The sequence below is a fragment of the Oncorhynchus mykiss genome, chromosome 9 (genome assembly GCF_013265735.2).
Source record: "Oncorhynchus mykiss isolate Arlee chromosome 9, USDA_OmykA_1.1, whole genome shotgun sequence".
NCBI classification, from domain to species: Eukaryota; Metazoa; Chordata; class Actinopteri; order Salmoniformes; family Salmonidae; genus Oncorhynchus; species Oncorhynchus mykiss.
Genome location: NC_048573.1, coordinates 26,793,228 through 26,814,868, shown reverse-complemented (window position 1 = coordinate 26,814,868; position 21,641 = coordinate 26,793,228). Strand labels below are relative to the sequence as shown.

Sequence of the window (21,641 nt, the reverse complement as noted above, 5' to 3'; positions counted from 1 at the left end):
AGGGGGAAATCATTTTAATCAATTTTAGAATAAGGCTGTAATGTAACATAATTTAGAAAAAGTCAAGAGGTCTGAATATTTTCAGAATGCACTGTATGGCGTGTAGACAAGACATCTGCCACTCTCTTCGGATATAGGTGGGATGGGCTGAGGGAAACTGAGCAGTGGAGGCTGCTGAAGGGAGGATGGCTCATTAATAATGGCTGGAAAGGAGGGAATGGCCTGGAAACCATGTGTTTGATGTATTTGATACCATTCCGCTCCAGCCATTACCACGAGCCAGTCCTCCCCAATTAAGGTGCCACCAACCTCCTGTGAAACTGAGGGTTGGGATGTGCAACTGGAGACAAGTGAGAGTGGAGTTGCTGGATGGGGGATAGAATGACAGCCAAAGATAAAAGAAAGTACAAAAAAGTAAGTTTGAATGACACTGAGGGGCAACGCTGTTACATCCAATACCTGTTTGCCTGAGGCTGCGCAAGTGCTTGCATACACACACACACACACACACACACACACACACACACACACACACACACACACACACACACACACACACACACACACCCATTCAAATGCACACATTTACGTGTGTGTGTCCATATGCGCACACACACACACACACACACACACACACACAAACACACACACACACACACACACGTAAGTAGCGCCAGACATGCACTCTAACGCATGCAGTCGGCCTTGATTTTTGTTGTCCTTGATGTCCTTTTTGTTTTTGCATTGTTGTTTTCTGTTTTCCATTGCATTTCTCTTTTTTTTTGTATTTTGTTCATCTCAGGGAACTGTGGGGTATCTTAGATGGTTGGTGGTTGGGAGCTTGGGCCAGTGGCTGATAGGTCGCTGGTTCGGGTCCCCGATTTTCCCCTGGTGGGAGATCTGTCAAGGGTCAAGGTGGGGCTCTTGACCCTGGTTGATCCTGTGGGTTGCTCTGGATGTGAGTCTGCTAAATGTTGGGTGCACCCGCACGCCCGACTAGCATCACCACCCTTGGATGGTTCCGACCTAGAATATGTGGACATCTATATGTACCTAGGTGTCTGGCTAGACTGTAAACTCTCCTTCCAGACTCATATCAAACATCTCCAATCTAAAATCAAATCTAGAGTCAGCTTTCTATTCTGCAACAAAGCCTCCTTCACTCACGCCGCCAAACTTACCCTAGTAAAACTGACTATCCTACCCATCCTCGACTTCGGCGATGTCATCTACAAAATAGCTTCCAATACTCTACTCAGCAAACTGGATGCAGTTTATCACAGTGCCATCTGTTTTGTTACGAAAGCACCTTATACCACCCACCACTGCGACCTGTATGCTCTAGTCGGCCCTCGCTACATATTCGTCGCCAGACCCACTGGCTCCAGGTCATCTACAAGTCCATGCTAGGTAAAGCTCCGCCTTATCTCAGTTCACTGGTCACGATGGCAACACCCACCCGTAGCACTCGCTCCAGCAGGTGTATCTCGCTGATCATCCCTAAAGCCAACACCTCATTTGGCCGCCTTTCGTTCCAGTTCTCTGCTGCCTGTGACTGGAACGAATTGCTAAAAATCGCTGAAGTTGGAGACTTATCTCCCTCACCAACTTTAAACATCTGCTATCTGAGCAGCTAACCGATCGCTACAGCTGTACATAGTCTATCGGTAAATAGCCCACCCAATTTACCTACCTCATCCCCATACTGTTTATATTTACTTACTTTTCTGCTCTTTTGCACACCAGTATCTCTACCTGCACATGACCATCTGATCATTTATCACTCCAGTGTTAATCTGCTAAATTGTAATTATTCGCCTACCTCCTCATGCCTTTTGCACTCAATGTATATAGACTCTCTTTTTTTTCTAATATGTTATTGACTTGTTAATGGTTTACTCCATGTGTAACTCTGTGTTGTCTGTTCACACTGCTATGCTTTATCTTGGCCAGGTCGCAGTTGTAAATGAGAACTTGTTCTCAACTAGCTTACCTGGTTAAATAAAGGTGAAATAAAAATAATAAAAATAAAAATAAATAAATGTTGGGAGTCTGTAATGGAAATGATGAGCGGCTTCACTGCAGTTAGATTGTATGTTTTAATATTTAATAAAACAATTATATGATGTAAAAAAAAAAAAAAAAACAGCTGCTGAATACGACCGGTGTCAGTGAACATAGGCAAAAAAAAAGGAATAGTTAGTCACGAACGCTCTAGATAACATGTAAACAGCCTAATCAGCTCTGCTAGGGCGAATCAAATCGTCCGAGTGAGGGGTTCTCATTTCTGTCTGGAAGTAGCAAGCTAGCCAACTTCATTATTCCCCATCATTTATCAGTGCAATTTGGACTGCCAACTAGCTGAAAAATTATTATTCTTGCTCTGTCTAGCATTAGTTGAGGATCTCGTTGTTGTTGATGTGCATAACTAAGGGAGAGGGAGCCTGCCCTTTTCATGGTTGTTTTGATCAATTGGACTGTAAAGTTCCCAAATGTAAGAGGACTCCTGTGGTATTTATATATTTGTAGAAAATCCATTCAGGTGTATTTTATGGGCCTTTGGCGAAAGCGTTCTAATGATCTAAAGTCGCGCTGTTGCTACTGCCTGTAAACACACAGTCCAGTTCACAATGACTGATGGCAGGCCCGTGTGGCAAATGGCTTGTTTTTAAAGGCCTACTGTAGCTCTGAATGGCTATGGCGCACGGTCTGCGTAGACTCCAGTCCTGGACGAGGCAGGTGTTTTTATTAGGTTTTATTTACTGCAAGGTTTATTAACAGTCCAAATGCACGGTCGCTTTCCCACTCTATATCGCTCTAGAATTCTCCCAAATGCCTCACTATATGCAATTCCCCAAAATTCTAAGGATGTATTTAAAATGTGAAAATGACCATATCTAAGTTCATGCTTGTCAGAAAATGTTTTTAAAAGTGTCATATTCTTCCTGCAAGTGTATATGAACAGATTTTTTAGATGTTATGTAGCTAAAGTGTTGCCAGTTCCACTTTAAGTGTGTGTGTGTGTTTGCATTTGTGTGTGTGCTTCCTTGGAGGGAGGCTTGGCATTTCAGTAGAGTGTTGATCGCTGCTTAAAATAGCCTTCTCATGGTCTCCTCTACCATACAACAGAAGCTCTCTGGGAATAATTCCCTAGCTTCCATAGCCAGGCGTGAGATCTCTCCATCGATTGTGCACAGAAACTCCAAGCTATGAGTGCGCTCAACCCTGGAGTCACTTGTCAGCAGAACTAAGTGATGTGCCTGGGCTTGTCTGTGGTGGCGGAGAGGGAGGATGTAGGGGGGGGAGGGGGCTGTGATGATCCCTAGTTGACTAGGGAGCACCGGGGTAATTGGGACTTGCAGGGAATTAATGGGTATGTAACAAAGCATTCAGCTAGTATGTGCTGGGTATTGATGAGCTTAAAGGGGATATTATCAAGACATTGCTCTTTCTTTGGTCTCTTGTTCACTCTCACAGACACAGAAAAAAATAAGAGACTTCCCATACAGGATAACTAACCGTTAAGTATATTTCTGTATCAAAAGTAAATCCATCCAACCGTTAACGACAGAGACAACGTAGTGGGAAAGACTCAACTCCAAAATAATTGATTCCTTGACTTCTTGCACGTCGAGCCCCGGTTTCGACTCCAATTTGTCAACATTTGAACCCGCTAGGAATCAACTCCTGAGACACAGTATTTTTGGAGCGAAGGAGACTGACGAGTTGCTTAGTCAGAACCATGCACTAGGTCTATTTTCTTGGCTTTTAATGTCTTGCAACTTCAGTAAAGCAGAGCCAATCATCAATGGAGAAGTAGGATATGGGGGATGAGCTACATACAACTCTTCGCTCTCGCACAATCACACACAGTATTTGCACAGGGTTCGCTTCACGCCGTTCACATGGTGGTCGCCAGGGCTCCAAAACTGCGGAGAAGTTGAACCTCGCGCTTAAACATTCTTGAAATTGACCCACTATGCTGTTTACTTTCTACCTTTTTTCTACCTTTCTACCTTTTTTTAAATTACACAACTTTCCCCAGGCCTTCATAGCCTATCATCTAATTAGGCTATGACACGGAACATAATGTGTTTTGTGATAACTGCACTGTGATTAAAATTTGGTGGGGGGAAAAAACACGTTGTTTTTAAGGTTCCTAATTTCATTTTAAACGTAATGTTTAAACGTTTACACCCCTGCTCTATACTAACTCATGCCTTGAGTAGCACTGCCTAATGGTACTGACTGAGGCACTGTGCCATATACTGTTTGCTTTTCGATCTTGGCCCTGAAATGGAGACCGTCTGTTTGATTTTGGCATCCACAGTTTCTTTCACTCCTCTCCCTCTTACTGTTTTGAAATCCCACTATTTCGGTCTGACTGTCTGTCTCTTTCTTCCCCCTCTATTCTGCTCTCCCTCCTCTTGCTTCCTCCCTCTCTGTTGCGATATCTACCCCTTTTTTTCTCCCCCCACTACTATTCTACTCGCTCTCACACTCTCTCTGAATATGAAGAGTGGGTCTGCATGGATTTGTGGTTAATTAGCAGCAGCACCAGACTGCCTGATGGAAGAGACACCGCCACTCCTCTCAGGAGCGGAGATTTATAGCCCCAGACTCACTAGGATGCCAAATGCCTCAGTGTGTGTGTCAGAGAGATAGCGAAAGAGTCTGTCACCAGCGCATACGTGAGCTTAACATCCGGCATCGAGGAAGCCATGTGCAGAACTGGTGAACTTAAATAGACCGCATGGAAGTAGACCCACTCCAATTTGCATTCCGCCCAAACAGATCCACAGATGATGCAATCTCTATTGCACTCCACACTGCCGTTTCCCACCTGGACAAAAGGAACACCTATGTGAGAATGCTATTCATTGACTACAGCTCAGCGCTCAACACCATAGTACCCCCAAAGCTCATCACTAAGCTAAGGAACCTGGGACTAAACACCTCCCTCTGCAACTGGACCCTGGACTTCCTGACGGGCCGCCCCCAGGTGGTGAGGGTAGGTAGCAACACATCTGCCACGCTGATCCTCAACACTGGAGATCCCCAGGGGTGCGTGCTCAGTCCCCTCCTGTGCTCCCTGTTCACCCACGATTGCATGGCCAGGCACGACTCCAACACCATCATTAAGTTTGCGACACAACAGTGGTAGGTCTGCTCAACGACGAGACGGCCTTTAGGGAGGAGGTCAGAGACCTGGCCGGGTGGTGCCAGAATAACAAACTATCCCTCAACGTAACCAAGACTAAGGAGATGATTGTGGACTACAGGAAAATGAGCACCGAGCACGTCCCCATTCTCATCGACGGGGTTGTAGTGGAGCAGGTTGAGAGCTTCAATTTCCTTGGTGTCCACATCAACAACAAACTAGAATGGTCCAAACACACCAAGACAGTCGTGAAGAGGGCACAACAAAGTCTATTGCCCCTCAGGAAACTAAAAAGATTTGGCATAGGTCCTGAGATCCTCAAAAGGTTCTACAGCTGCAACATCGAGAGCATGTTTTGCATCACTGCCTGGTACGGCAATTGCTCGGCATCCGATCGCAAGGCACTTCAGAGGGTAATGCGTACGACCCAGTACATCACTGGGGCAAAGCTGCCTGCCATCCAGGACCTCTACACCAGGCGGTGTCAGAGGAAGGCCCTGAGGAAGACCCCAGCCACCCCAGTCATAGACTGTTCTCTCTACTACCGCATGACAATCGGTACCGGAGTGCCAAGTCTAGGACAAAAAGGCTTCTCAACAGTTGTTACCCCCAAGCCATAAGACAGGTGGTTACCCGGACTATTTGCATTGTGTGTGTCCCCCAACCCCTCTTTTACGCTGCTGCTACTCTCTGTTTATCTTATATGCATAGTCACTTTAACTGTACATTCATGTACATACTACCTCAATTGGCCCGACCAACCAGTGCTCCCGCACATCGGCTAACAGGGCTATCTGCATTGTGTCCCACCACCCGCCAACCCCTCTTTTTTTATGCTACTGCTACTCTCTTTTCATCACATATGCATAGTCACTTTAACCATATCTACATGTACATACTACCTCAATAAGCCTGACTAACAGGTGTCTGTATATAGCATTGCTACTGTTATTTTCAAATGTCTTTTTACAGTTTTTTTATTTCTTTACTTACCCACACACACACACACACACACACACACTTTTTTTCTACTTTTCACTATTGGTTAGAGCCTGTAAGTAAGCATTTCACTGTTGTATTCGGCGCACGTGACAAATAAACTTTGATTTGATTTGAATCTAATTGGTGCATTATCGCTGATGCGACCACACTCGGGTTTCCCTTCTGAACCAGCTTCGCTTTGTATACGTTTTTGTTTTCCTGTGTATGTGTGTGTCTCAAGTGAGATGGAACATGCGGTATAGTATCCTTACAAACAACAACCATAACCACTGCCATAAGTGAAACAACAACAACGAGCACAGAACACTATTCTGCCAACACCCTGACCCTCTTCAGCGAGAGACAGCTTTGATATCATTGGGATAAAAAAAGATTCTGAAGGGTTTTGGAAAGAGCCTGGAGGAGTTTAACACTGCTGGAACCCCATGAAACACTACTGTCTGCTTCCAAACCCTGAACCGGGCGAATAAGAAAAGGCAGAAAGCAACCCTAGCTCTGTCGAGGCTTTCGATGCAATGATTGTGAAAGTAATGGGGTCAGAGTTCGCTTCACGAGTTGCCAAGGCATCGTTCGGCTGAGGAAAAGGGGTCAGGGGTACAGGGACGTGCGTGGATTGCCGTAGCCTCTTGTTCTGTTTCAGCTTGCTTCAGGCTAGACGGTTTGGCTCGGAGAGCCAGAAAAGCATGGCGTGTGAGAAAGTATCAACCCACGGTTCTCGAGGTATAGGAAAAGCCAAATGGATGTCCTGCTGGCAGTCAGAAAAGTGTTTTGGAGAAAACGCAAAACATCAGGCCTCATTTAGTCTCGTAGATTGAAAAACAGACCCACTGCGGTATAAGGATGTCTCCCCCCAAAATAATTCCACTCTCTGTATATCTCTCAAACACACACACACACACACACACACACACACACACACACACACACACACACACACACACACACACACACACACACACACACACACACACACACACACACACACACACACCCTTTGGGCTTTAGTGTTTCTCCTGAGGCTTGTTATCTCTCAGTGTCCTTGGGATTTGAGACTATCACCAGGCAGTCTGTGCAGAGCTCCAAATAACCACCCAACACAAGACATAAGAGAGAGTACACTTTTATCCATACAAAACAGAAAGCCCCTACCAAAACAATACAGCACAATCTGGAGATGTTCCCTCTTTACATTACACCATGCAGAGATTCCCAGACAGTAAAAAAAACAAACTTAATGAATAAATGCAAAGAGGAGGGAATATTCCAATTCTAGTTACCCATCGGGGAAACACAGTATACATAACACTTCATTGAAATAAATAATCCCCACTGTCAATTATATAAACACACAATTATTTTCATTGTGGTTGCTATTGCAGCAAACGAATCACAATGGTTTGTAATGTCAGCTGTTTAAAGTATACAGTGTGTCCTAGTGAAGTGATTTTGTTAAGGTCAGATTTGGCCCATTTGAATATCTTAAATATAGATGTGCATTTTCAGAGATGCATCTTCCTCCTTCCAAGGAGGCCCACTGCCGTGTCTCTCTCCCTTGGCATCGGTTCTTATTAGAAGTCACAGCTCCATAATCTGCACTGGAACTGTCCATATATCAATAATGCTTTGATCTATGAATGTTATTATACAGGGCTTAATTTATGGGGAAGTGTGTGAGAGCAGACAATCTTATGCAAACACGCAGCTAGCATTGGCTCCCATCCGTAAGTAACTAAAATAAATCAGCTATCTCTCTCGCTCTTTCCCTTGCTCTTTCTCTCTCTCTCTCTCTCTCTCTCTCTCTCTCTTTCCCTCTTCTTCTCTCTCCTCAAGGCATGACACGCTGGTGCGTGTGAACATTACTTTTATCGCCCTTTTCTCCCTCTCTCTCTTTCATATGCTCTCTCTCTCTCGGTCTCTGTTTTGCTCTCTCTGTCACTGTCATTCTACAGTATCTCTTTCTATCTCTGTCTCTCTCTGTCTCTCTCTCTGTCTCTCTCTCTCTCTCTCTCTCTCTCTCTCTCTCTCTCTCTCTCTCTCTAGCTCAGGGATAGTGTCATCATTAGTTGTCATTCTGAAGTCAGGCAGTCAAGCATGGCAATAAGCAATAATTGTGAACTGTCTGCGATGGAAATTAAATATCTCTTGAGAAATAATGGGAACGGATTAGGCCAGGGCCAAGGGTCAAGAGTTGCTATCCTGGCAGCCATTGACTCCATGCCGAAGCACCCTGCTGAAGAGCCAACTTAGTGTGTGTATGTGCGCAGTTAGGTGGAGACCATGAAGCCTACATAAACACGGTTGGTTTTCTACAGCACGTGCATTCATACAATGGCGATTTATTGATTGCCTCATTGCTCACTGATTTTGAAAGTCAAGTTATGGATTTAGAGTAAGCGTTCTATTCCATGGCTCTTTATGCACTGTGTTTAGGAGCAATTGTATTTGGCAGTTAAGGATGGAGCGAGGCGTTTTGAGCGGCTGTTGACATACACCCGCTAGGCTATTAGTAAATCATGCACATGAATGTTGAACTTCATACCAGACATATTCACATTTTTCACTAGTCTAGACTTCCAACGGAGAAATCCCCAGTAGGGAATTGCATGTATAGGACATTCATTTGAGTAGTCGATGTCTCTGAGGAAAATTGATTTGTGTATTTCCTCTACAAAGCAGATGCTCAAATGGACGATTGTAATGCATATTTTTCATACACTTTTAGTACTATACTGAACAAAAATATAAACGCAACATGCAATCATTTCAACGATTTTACTGAGTTACATACAGTTCATATAAGGGAATCAGTCAATTGAAATTCATTAGGCCCTGATCTATGGATTTCACATGACTGGGCAGGGGCACAGCCATGGGTGGGGCTGGGAGGGCATAGGCCCACCCACTTGGGAGCCAAGCCCACCCACTGGGGAGCCAGGCCCAGCCAATCCATAATGAGTTTTTCCCCAGAAAAAGGAAATACTCCTCCCCTTCATCAGCTGTTCGCACGGTTGGTCTCAGACGATCCCACAGGTGAAGAAGCCATATGTGAGGTTCTGGGCATGCGTGGTTACACGCAGTTGTGAGGCCGGGTGGACGTACTGCCAAATTTTCTGAAATGATGTTGGAGGTGGCTTATGGTAGAGAAATTAATATTCAATTTTCTGGCAAAATCTCTGGTGGATATTCTTGCAGTCAGCATGACGATTGCACGCTCCCTCAACTTGAGACATCTGTGGCATTGTGTTGTGTGACAAAGGTGGACCTGTATAATGATCATGCTGTTTAATCAGCTTACTGATATGCCACACCTTTCAGGTGGATGGATTATATTGGCAAGGGAAAACGATTAGGGCATTTTCGAAAAATAAGCTTTTTGTGGGATCTTTTATTTCAGCTTATGAAACATGGGACCAACACTTTACATGTTAGGTTTATATTGTCTTCAGTTATACATATGCTGATACTACTACCACTACCACTACTACTACTACTACTACTACTACAACAACAACAACAATAACCCAATATGCATGTGCGTCAGACTGTATTGGAACCAGGGTCTCCTGTGTGCCACAAGACTAGGCATTCTAATGCAAATCTTCAGGTCTCGTGCAAGGTTACTAATCACGTGAGTGTGGTTCACGTAAGCACCTCAGTTAAACAAAGCACCAGGTTTACATGTGGTCTAATAACATGTCTTTGTCTGTGTTCTTCCAGATCCATGACTGTGGGGACAATGAGGGGACCCAGGCCAGCCTAAGCTGTGGTGGACCAACCAGAGGCTTCAGGAGAGGAAGGGGTTAATGCCATTGGAGTCATGAACACACCCTGCTGTCCATGTAACACCAGACAGCTCTGACACACTCCTCCTCAGTGCTCTCTCTACCTCCCCTTTTCCCCCCTTTCCCAAAAACAACATCTCTGAACACGTACAGACTGACAGTATCTCTTGCCACAAAATTGACTTAGTTTTCCTAAAAAGCTATATCTGGATTCCAAGGACTGGGATTTCTATTTGGAGTAAGGAGTTTAGTTGAGGGACGGCACGTTGTGTGTAAAATTATCGGAATTCCCCCTGCCAGTCCACCGTCCTCGTTTTTCCCTGTGAGTCCCAGAGGCACCAACCAATGGAGAGACGCAGAAGAGAGACCGGATAAAACAGCAGAGAAATAGAGCAAATCCAGAGAGAACTGCTGAATCGGCAGGGTAGGAATCTGGAATTGGGTCCTGTGAGGGTTTTGCTTCTCCCACACTTTCCCCAGCCTAGAGAACTCTCCTTAGCGAGTACCAGACGTAACAACCATTATTTACACTTAAAAAACAAACAAAAACGACAACGACAGCTGCAACTACGCTAGGCCGAGCTACGTCCCTGTGTGGAGGATTTGAACCAATAGGAAGACGATAGGGATTTAGGATTGGGATCACAACCATGACGAGGGGGTTGAGGTTTCCCGCGTGGCCCCTGGCGTTCCTCAGTCTGCTGGTGACGACCCGGGCGCTGGAGTTCGGCGGGGCCCCCGGCCAGTGGGCCCGCTACGGGCGTTGGGAGGCAGGCTCGGTGGGCGAGCTGAGCTTCAGTCTGAAGACCAATATCAGCAAGGCCCTGGTGCTCTACCTGGATGACGGCGGCAACTGCGACTTCATGGAGCTGCTGATCGCCGGCGGGCGCCTCCAGCTGCGCTTCGCCATCCACTGCGCTGAACCCGCCACCTTACACATGGAAACCCGGGTCAACGATGACCGCTGGCACATGGTGCTCCTCACACGCAACTTCCGCGAGACCCTGCTCATGGTGGACGGCGAGACCAAGGTGGCGGAGGTCAAGTCCAAGCGGAAGGAGATGGCGGTGGTCAGTGACCTGTTTGTGGGCGGCATCCCGCCCGACGTGCGCCTCTCAGCCCTTACGTCCAGCACGGTGAAGTACGAGCCCCCATTCCTGGGCCTGATCTCCAACCTGAAGGTGGGTGAGATGCCCCCTACCCTGCTCAACAGCCAGGGCATCCAGAGTGACCTGGAGTATCTGTGCACCAAGCAGAACCCCTGCTTCAACGGAGGCTTCTGCTCCATCCAGTATGGCGAGGTGCACTGTGACTGCACACACACCCGCTACAAGGGAAAGTACTGCAAGGAAGGTGAGACCATGACCTGGCTGACTAGCTAATACCAGTTGTTTCGAATGCTCCTTTTTAGCATGGTTCCAGCAACTGTGGTGAATGCATAACCGGGACATCTCAGTCCATGTTGGTTTGGCTCGGCTCAGTACTAGGAAAAAACCCTTAGCATAATATAGGTAAGAGGCAAGCTTGCTAATATCTGTCATCCTCTTCTTCAAAGCAGTGCAAATCAAGCAAGCCCCCAGTGCTAATGTGTATGTATTATTCTAATGTAGACTTACCTTTGACCTTTGGAAGGAACCCATACTACACTCGTAGAAAAAAGGATTCCAAAGTTTTTTGGGGCTTTCTCCATAGGAGAACCCTCTGTGGAAAGGGTTCTAAATGGAATCCAAAAAGGTTCTATCTGGAACCAAAAAGGTTTATTCAAAGGGCTCTCATTTACATTTTAATCATTTAGCAGACATTCTTATACAGTTAGGCGGGACAACCAAATAAAACAGGCATAGAAAGTACATTTTACCAGTAGAGTCAGAGATAGAAGGGGGGAGGGGTCAATGCAGGTGCTGGTTTGATTTTATAAAAATTTAATTGGGGGTTGGGGGTCGAGGTGAGGAGGATTATTTAAGAAACTGATTGAAAAGGTAGAATTTCAGATGTTTTTGGGAAGATGGGCAGGGACTCTGCTGTCCTAGCTTCAGGGGGAAGCAGATTCCACCATTGGGGTGCCAGGAGAGAGAAGAGCTTGGACTGGGCTGAGCGTGAGCTGCCCTCTCTTAGGGGGGGGGGGAGGCAAAGAGCAAAGTTCCCTCAAATTGTTTTCATTACTGAGCAAATATCAGGTCTGCTGAGCGCAAATTCTATGAAACTTCCAGCACGTGTTTATCATAAACACTGAGGCTGGACCCGCTTTAAGTTAGTTTTAACAGTGGTCAAGTAGGCTACTCTGACTACTACCGTCAAAAGCAATGGAGAAAATGCATCCCATAACATTTTAACATGGAAATAGCTGTTCTATCATTCAGTCTATTGAAGCAGCCAATGTGTGGTGTTCAGTGTAGCCTACATTTCATTAGACTTTTGAAAAAAGCATGCAGGGGTTGACATTAACCTGTTTATCCACTGAAGGAGGTGACTGAAAATGTTGTTTGATGCAAGAAACCACTTTCAAAATAAAATGCATCATTGTTCCCATACCATTATTACAGAGAATCAGACAAATTATGCTACCCTCTGCCTATTGGCTACTTAGGTTATTCAAGCCTGTCTCAAAATATAACACTGCCCCTTTAAGACAAAAAAAACTCTCTTGTTTTGTGCTTTTCTAGGAAACAATCACTCCCCCGTTGCTGACTACAAATGATCAACAACGGTCCTAATAACTCACTAACTAGCAAAGGATATGAACACATGTACAAATGTGCCCGTCTCTACATTTAGCTCTCGCTTTGAACTCTAAACAAGTTAATAAACAGATCACTGATCATTTCGAATCCCACCGTACCTTCTCCGCTGTGCAATCTGGTTTCCGAGCTGGTCACGGGTGCACCACAGCCACGCTCAAGGTACTAAACGATATCATAACCGCCATCGATAAAAGAGAGTACTGTGCAGCCGTATTCATCGACCTGGCCAAAGCTTTCAAATCTGTCAATCACCACATTCTTATCGGCAAACTCAATAGTCTTGGTTTCTCAAATGACTGCCTCGCCTGGTTCACCAACTACTTCTCAGACAGAGTCCAGTGTGTCAAATCGGAGGGCCTGTTGTCCGGACCTCTGGAAGTCTCTATGGGGGTACCACATGATTCTCGGGCCGACTCTTTTCTCTGTATATATCAAAGATGTCGCTCTTGCTGCGGGTGATTCCCTGATCCACCTCTATGCAGACGACACCATTCTATATACATCTGGCCCTTTGGATACTGTATTAACTAACCTCCAAATGAGCTTTGATGCCATACAACACTCCTTCCGTGGCCTCCAACTGCTCTTAAACGCAAGTAAAACCAAATGCATGCTTTTCAACTGTTAGCTGCCCGCACCCGCCCGTCCGACTAGAATCACTACCCTGGACGGTTCTGAACTAGAATATGTGGACAACTACAAATACCTAGGTGTCTGGCTAGACTGTAAACTCTCCTTCCAGACTTATATTAAACATCTCCAATCCAAAATCAAATCTAGAATCGGCTTTCTATTTCGCAACAAAGCCTCCTTCACTCATGTCGCCAAACTTACCCTAGTAAAATTGCTTATCCTACATAATCCTCGACTTTGGCGATGTCATCTACAAAATAGCTTCCAATACTCTACTCAGACTGCATCCAGTTTGCTATCACAGTGCCATCCGTTTTGTTACCAAAGCCCCTTATACCACCCACCAGTGCGACCTGTATGCTCTAGTCGGCTGGCCCTCACTACATATTTTTCGCCATTCCCACTGGCTCCAGGTCATCTATAAGTCTATGCTAGGTAAGGCTCCGCCTTATCTCAGCTCACTGGTCATGATAGCACAACCTACCATTAGCACGCGCTCCAGCAGGTATATCTCACTGGTCATCCTCAAAGCCAACACCTCTTTGGCTGCCTTTCCTTCCAGTTCTCTGCTGCCAGTGACTGGAATGAATTGCAAAAATCGCTGAAGCTGGAGACTTATATTTCCCTCACTATCTTTAAACATCATCTGAGCAGCTAACCGATGGCTGCAGCTGTACATAGCCCATCTGTAAATAGCCCACCCAATCTACCTGCCTCATCCCCATATGTTTTTTATGTACTTTTCTGCTCTTTTGCACAGCAGTATCTCTACTTGCACATCATCATCTGCTCATTTATCACTCCAGTGTTAATCTGCTAAATTGTAATTACTTCGCTACTATGGCCTATTTATTGCCTACCTCCTCATGGCATTTGCACTCACTTTACATAGACTTTCTTTTTTTCTATTGTGTTATTGACTGTACGCTTGTTTATTCCATGTGTAACTCTGTGTTATTGTTTGTGTCGCATTGCTTTGCTTTATCTTGGCCAGGTCGCAGTTGTAAATGAGAACTTGTTCTCAACTAGCTTACCTGGTTAAATAAAGGTGAAATAAAAATGTATAAAATGTTAAAAACAAGCGCGACCGCTCATGCTGTAACCACAGTCCAGTTCAAAGTGAATTGCACAGATCCATATATGGCGATGGTGTATTTGCATATAGGCCTGCTGTAGCTCTGATTGGTTATGGCGCACTGGTCTGTGGAGAGTCCAGGCCTGAGTCATACATGTCAATGCAATAGAATCTTAATCCGATGCGTTCTGCCTACAACAAAATCACTTGCATAGTTAGTTTTGCCTACTAAGTCTTGCATAGTTTGTTTTGGTATGTTGCATTAAATATTGAGGGTTGATTCAATCACAATTCCCACAGTAAAGGGAAACGTTGATAGCATTAACTAACGGGGAAAACTCTGAACTTCACTCTACTTTCTAATCTCGTGCTTTTCTGCCCACACTGATATTTATAATGCGCGGAAGTCCCAGGGGAGCTCCGCCCCAGTGCACAGCTTTGAGTGAACATTGGCCAAGAGACCTGAGGTAGCAGAACAGAGTTCTCGGGTTGGGGTGTAGGGTTTGAGCATGAATGCTTGTAGTGGATGCAAGCTTCGACTGTAAGCCAGTGGAGTGAGTGGAGGAGCGGGGAGACATCAGAGAACTTGGGAAGGTTGAGAACCAGGTGTGCTGCAGTGTTCTGGATAAGTTGCAGGGGTTTGATGGCACAAGCGCGGAACCCAGCTAGCAGTGTGTTGCAATGGTCCAGAAGGGAGAGGACAAGTACCTGGATTAGAACCTGTGCCGCTTGCTGTCTAAGGTATTGTCATAGTCAGATGTTGTAGAGCATGAACCTGCAGGAGTGAGTCACTGCTTTGATGTTTGCAGAGAACGTCAGGGTGTTGTCCAGGGTCACGACAAGGTTCTTTGCGCTCCGGGAGGGAGACACTGTGGAGTTGTCAACCGTGATGGAGAGGTCTTTGAGACAGACAGGCCTTCCCTGGGAGGAAGAGCAGAGCCGTCTTGTTGAGCTTGAGGTGGTGGGCCGCCATTCACGTTGAGATATCTGCCAGGCATGCAGAGATGCGTGTAGCCACCTGGGTGTCAGAAGGGGGGAAAGAGAAAAGTAGTTGAGTGTCATCTGCATAGCAATGATAGGAGAGACCATGTGTGGATATGACGGAGCCAAGTGACTTGGTGTACAGAGAGAAGAGGATGGGGCCTAGAACCGAGCCCTGGGGGACACCAATAGCGAGAGTATATACACAGATCCTCTCCACGTCACCTGGTAGGGGCGACCTTTGCTCACAGCCGAAGAACCCTTTTAGGTTCTATACACTGTAGCACCTTTCTAAGAGTGGAAGCTAGTGATTCACACTTTGAGAGCAGGCCCGTGTGTGATGTCTATATTGTGGGAGAATGTATTGTGGAATATAGGCCATTCTTCTCTTGGCACAGACAGAGATGAGTGTGATAAATGAACAGAAACAGATGGAATGGAGATTCTCATCCTTTTGTTCTCTGGAGAAGGAGGTCGGGGAAACATGGTGCAGGTGCACGATACAGGCTGTTGCAGCTATTTCTCTGTCAAAGTTCCCATCGTTTAACTGATGAAGGAGATGGTTGTTTTGTAGCATTTGATTTAGACATTTTACTGGGATTTTTTTGTTGTTGCAATTCATGCTTTATTTGATAGAGGAGAGATGGTGGGAAAGAGTTTTTGCTGAAATAGCAGTGGGACAGATTTGAACCCATGCTGCAGCGGTCCATGTGTTCCAGAGGCAGTGGTTTAGACTGTGAGACCACTGTAGGCCACAAGATTAGAAATGTTTTGGATGTTGGTGTTGTAATGTATGGCCTATATTTGCGATTAGTAAAGCTATGCATATTAACATGGCGGGATGTAAGAAGCAAAGGTAAATGTTTACACGTAGCCCCCTTTTCCCTCTCTCGCTTACCCTGTCTCTCCATCGCTTCTCTCTCTCTCTCCTCCATCCCCCAAATGTAATTTCTCCCCCTCTGTTGCTCTCTGCACTCACCGCCATTTGCTTTTGGAATCTGTTCCTCTCCTGTCAGCTTATGTCAAACTCTGTTGACTGTAAATCTCTGCCGCTCCTATCTCTGACACATCTCATCACCTGAATTATCTGTGTTTTCCCTCTCCTCTGTTTCTCTTCTCTGTTATTTCTCTCTCTCTCTCTGTTCATCCTGCAGCGATTCTTCTACCCACCTGGTATCTCTTCTCTCTCTTCAAGCTATCTCTGCTCTCCATCTCTCTCACCCCCACCCCTTCCGCCTTTCTCTCTCACTCATTCTCTCACTCCCACCACTTATCTTTTCCTCACCTTTACCCGCGGTCAGCATTTCCAGATCCCCCCCATTCCCCTATCTCGCTCTCTTTCTCACTATCTCTCTCCCTCTGTCCGCCGCTCCCTTGCGCTCCCTTGCACCACTTATCTACCTCTCCCTTCACCCTGTCTGTATCTCCGCCTCTTTCTTTCTTGCTCTGTTTCTCATTCTGTATGCATCCGTCTGTGTCGTTGGCATTTGTACAACTTTCTTTGTTCGTTTGCATTTCCAAACAGAAGTGTTTATACATATTGTATGTGTATATTATATGTGTAGCTATTTCACTACTAACACTAAACAAGCCTGAATTTCCCCACTGTTCTTGACATTATTATTATTATATTCAGAAAGCTAACTGCTATAATCAATGGGGCACAGAACACCTCCAATGTACAATATGATGAAATGCCCTGTAATTTGGGAGATCAGGTAAACTGTAGCCAGCATGTGTTAACCATATTTTTTGGGGGGTATAAGTTTATCAGAGATGAGCTTCACCAGAGATGATGCATTGGATGTTTCAAGTAATGAGGATGTGGCAACTGCATCAAAAATACATCTAGTCTGTGCGGCCGCTGAAGTTGTCATTTTTGGAGATCTGAAGTAGGGCTACATGAAAGTCATTTAGGCTGTCATTAATATTATAGTAGTAGTCCGTCAAATCAAAGTCATCAAAATGTGCAGGTTTTCACTCTCCGACCACAATGTGTTTGATGAACTGTTAGTGTGTGTGTGGAATTGACCAACCTCATAAGCACACACACACAAAGACCCACTTTTTTCATCTCTTGCTAGAGGAGGGCTCTGTCTTTGCTGTTTGCCAAGACCTCGAGAATTTCAAAGGCAACCACTGCTGGTCTGGTCTGGGCACTGGTCCGACAGTCCCCGCTCCCTCTCTTCCCCCTTAACCTCTATCAGTTTTTCTATTTCTCCATCCCTTTCATTTCTACCTTTCTCTCTCTCTCTCTCTCTCTCTCTCTCTCTCTCTCTCTCTCTCTGCTCTGTGTTAGATTGCTTGTGTGTGGTTGCTGAGAGCAGATACAGCCTGGCTCTTGGCTAAATTGAGAGCAGAATACCAATGTGATGCCACTGTGACTGCAGGAAACATTTGTCCTTTTGAAATAGAGTGAGGAAAAAGAGATGGGGTAGAGACGGAGATAGAGGAAGGGAGGGATAAATATGAGAGAGAGAGAGAGAGATTCATTGGGTCTGTGTTAATTTATTTCAGAGCTGTTCTTTGGTTTGAGCAATGTAAATTGGGTCATTACTCCTTAGCACCAGGGCAGTTGTGTATTTGTTCCTTTTATCTAACACGCTGGTGAAAATGTAAAGGTCTCTCTTTCCCTCATTTTAGTTGGTTTAAGACATGTAATGGCTTTCCTAACCAAGGCAATTTCTGGCTGTGTTAGCTCGGCTGTGAAAATAAGCCATGTCAATGAACTGCTTCCAGAGTTTGTTTTATTTTATTTTAAAAAATGTAACCTTTATTTACTATTGGGTACTGAAGGGAATTTAGCAGAAATACAGAAGGAAACGTGTCAACACACTTGTATCTTCCCAGAGGTTCATATGTTCACATTTCAACAGATGGAAAACGCAGTAAATAGGTTAACATTTCCTGAAGAGGAGATAACGTTGATTGATTTTGTGTTGTGCTATATTTTTCTCCAGTCAGCTAATGATCAAGAATATGTGTCGGGAATAGAAAAAAAGGAATCGACCTATAACAAAAGTTCACGTTTCAGAAAGTTTATTGAGCGGGAGAATGGAGAAAAGGGGGTGGTTGGCTCTGCTGCCATCATCAACAGTCCCATTGGTACCTTAGAACTGTGCTATTATTTCCCTCTTCCTTCCTGTCAGTGCATCTTACTTGAGCTCCAGGTCTGGAAGCCGCCGAGCTTTGATGTAGTTGTCAGAAGATACCAGAGAGAATGTGGGCTGACACAAAGAAATGTCTTTCAAGTCGGAGAGGAGGAATGGAACGAAGAAGGAAAAGCATTTTGATACTCATAAAACCATATAATACTCTTACATGTAATAAGTTCTGTTTCTAGCGCGCACGCACGTTCATTGGCCTTCCTGGTAACCAATGATTTTCCGGCGTTTCGAGCATCGGGGAGGTTCTAATTTAAAAGGGGCTGCGTGTCACCTGTACGGGCTGTTGTTTTTATAATTGATGATGACCCTGGCCTTTCTCCAGTATCGGCCCCATCGGCAGCGCCAGCTCTTTGGAGTCCTCACTCTCACTACGGTTATTAGAGGTTAAATGAGCTATGGCAAAATGGCCGCCCCGATATTAATACCTTCCCTCCATTTCCCATAACTGACCTAGAGAAAGAAAGAAGCGTCCTATGTATAGGCCCTTAGCTATTAGCTATAGTGGAGGGAGAGCCTGCTAGATATTGTAATACGTAAACTGACCCCCCCCCCCCCCCCCCCCCCCCCCCCCCGTATATTGACCCCCCCTCGCACCTATCAGAAGATGATCATCATTAAATCTGCCATTTGTTTCCTCAATCAATGATAATGTGTAATATAGTATCTGTTTAAGACGCAGGATCCATAGACGGTCAGGCCGGTTGTGTCACATTTCAAGGTTTGTTCGCTCGATAATCAAAGGGTGTTGCTGTAATTGCAAAATATGAAATCCTATTTGTTGTCTGCTGAAGTGAAACAGATTATGGCCTTGCATTAAGTGCCTGTGCGTTGTCAGAGTGGGGGAAAGGAAGTGTCTGGGGGATTATTGTGCAATTTCCATAGATGTCATTAGCATTATGTTTATAGATTCATGGTCAAATGCAAATTGGCAGGAGATGAGCTATATTTACCATTTCATTAGTCAAAAGGAAATACTCTATCTGAGTTGAGAAAAGTTTTTGTGAGAACAATATTGGAGGATATACAAAAATAGAATTCATCTAAACATAACAGTTTTTTGAAAACGTAGCTTGCCCAAAAGAATATGGGGTAAATTGAGATCAGGGATGGGGTAGAGTAAGAGTGGGTTGTGGTGTCCTGTGACCGTGGGCGAGGGTGCTGATAGGTCAAAGTTTCATTCATTGAATGGGGTCCGGTATATTGTATATCTTAAATGTATGCCTACATTCGGATCTACTCTAGATCGCTCTCTGTTCAGTAGCACTTCCGTTGCCTGGCGACTCAAACTGAATTATTCCGCTGCTCTATCATTTGCTACATACCTCAGTCTGAGACTGCCATCCTTCAAGTTATTTGTGGTGACTTCAAAATGAGGGGTGTTTGTACAAAGAAAAGTCAACAGCGATTGGATCATCTCTAACCAATCAGATTATCAGCCGGTGACACATTTTTTTTAAAAGAATTACGCTTTGGCCTAGCACATCAGTGTCTGGGCCCAATCAGAAGGTCTAGAATGATTTTCAATTCTAGAACTCATCGGGGAGGTGCTCAGGTTCAGACTCACTTCAGAGAAGAAACTAACGTCCATGGGCGTTGGCGTAGCGTTTGGCCGGAGCAAGAGTCTGAGTAACCAATCAATCAATCAATCAATCAAATTTATTTTATATAGCCCTTCGTACATCAGCTGATATCTCAAAGTGCTGTACAGAAACCCAGCCTAAAACCCCAAACAGCAAGCAATGCAGGTGAAGAAGCACGGTGGCTAGGAAAAACTCCCTAGAAAGGCCAAAACCTAGGAAGAAACCTAGAGAGGAACCAGGCTATGTGGGGTGGCCAGTCCTCTTCTGGCTGTGCCGGGTGGAGATTATAACAAAACATGGTCAAGATGTTCAAATGTTCATAAATGACCAGCATGGTCGAATAATAATAAGGCAGAATAGTTGAAACTGGAGCAGCAGCACAGTCAGGTGGACTGGGGACAGCAAGGAGTCATCATGTCAGGTATTCCTGGGGCATGGTCCTAGGGCTCAGGTCCTCCGAGAGAGAGAAAGAAAGAGAGAATTAGAGAGAGCATATGTGGGATGGCCAGTCCTCTTCTGGCTGTGCCGGGTGGAGATTATAACAGAACATGGCCAAGATGTTCAAATGTTCATAAATGATCAGCATGGTCGAATAATAATAAGGCAGAACAGTTGAAACTGGAGCAGCAGCACAGCCAGGTGGACTGGGGACAGCAAGGAGTCATCATGTCAGGTAGTCCTGGGGCATGGTCCTAGGGCTCAGGTCCTCCGAGAGAGAGAAAGAGAGAAGGAGAGAATTAGAGAACGCACACTTAGATTCGAATAGGACAGGAGAAGTACTCCAGATATAACAAACTGACCCTAGCCCCCCGACACATAAACTACTGCAGCATAAATACTGGAGGCTGAGACAGGAGGGGTCAGGAGACACTGTGGCCCACTCCGAGGACACCCCCGGACAGGGCCAAACAGGAAGGATATAACCCCACCCACTTTGCCAAAGCACAGCCCCCACACCACTAGAGGGATATCTTCAACCACCAACTTACCATCCTGAGACAAGGCTGAGTATAGCCCACAAAGACCTCTGCCACGGCACAACCCAAGGGGGGGGGGGGGGGGCGCCAACCCAGACAGGATGACCACATCAGTGACTCAACCCACTCAGGTGACGCACCTCCTCCAGGGACGGCATGAGAGAGCCCCAGTAAAGCCAGTGACTCAGCCCCTGTAATAGGGTTAGAGGCAGAGAATCCCAGTGGAAAGAGGGGAACCGGCCAGGCAGAGACAGCAAGGGTGGTTCGTTGCTCCAGAGCCTTTCCGTTCACCCTCCCACTCCTGGGCCAGACTACACTCAATCATATGACCCACTGAAGAGATGAGTCTTCAGTAGGGACTTAAAGGTTGAGACCGAGTTTGCGTCTCTGACATGGGTAGGCAGACCGTTCCATAAAAATGGAGCTCTATAGGAGAAAGCCCTGCCTCCAGCTGTTTGCTTAAAAATTCTAGGGACAATTAGGAGGCCTGCGTCTTGTGACCGTAGCGTACGTGTAGGTATGTACGGCAGGACCAAATCAGA

At 45.5% G+C, this 21,641-nt stretch overlaps 1 protein-coding gene across 6 annotated transcripts in view; it reads left to right on the top strand.

Moving 5' to 3' along the window:
- Positions 1-21,641, top strand: part of LOC110531840 (neurexin-2) — a 1,034,463-nt gene that overhangs the window by 85,584 nt on the left and 927,238 nt on the right. For all 6 annotated transcript variants that reach the window (XM_036987703.1, XM_036987707.1, XM_036987704.1 and 3 more), the window contains exon 2: positions 9,881-11,298. In XM_036987703.1, coding sequence (XP_036843598.1) covers positions 10,596-11,298 — 703 coding nt within the window. In that variant the 5' untranslated portion in view covers positions 9,881-10,595. The remainder of the gene's footprint in view (positions 1-9,880; positions 11,299-21,641) is intronic.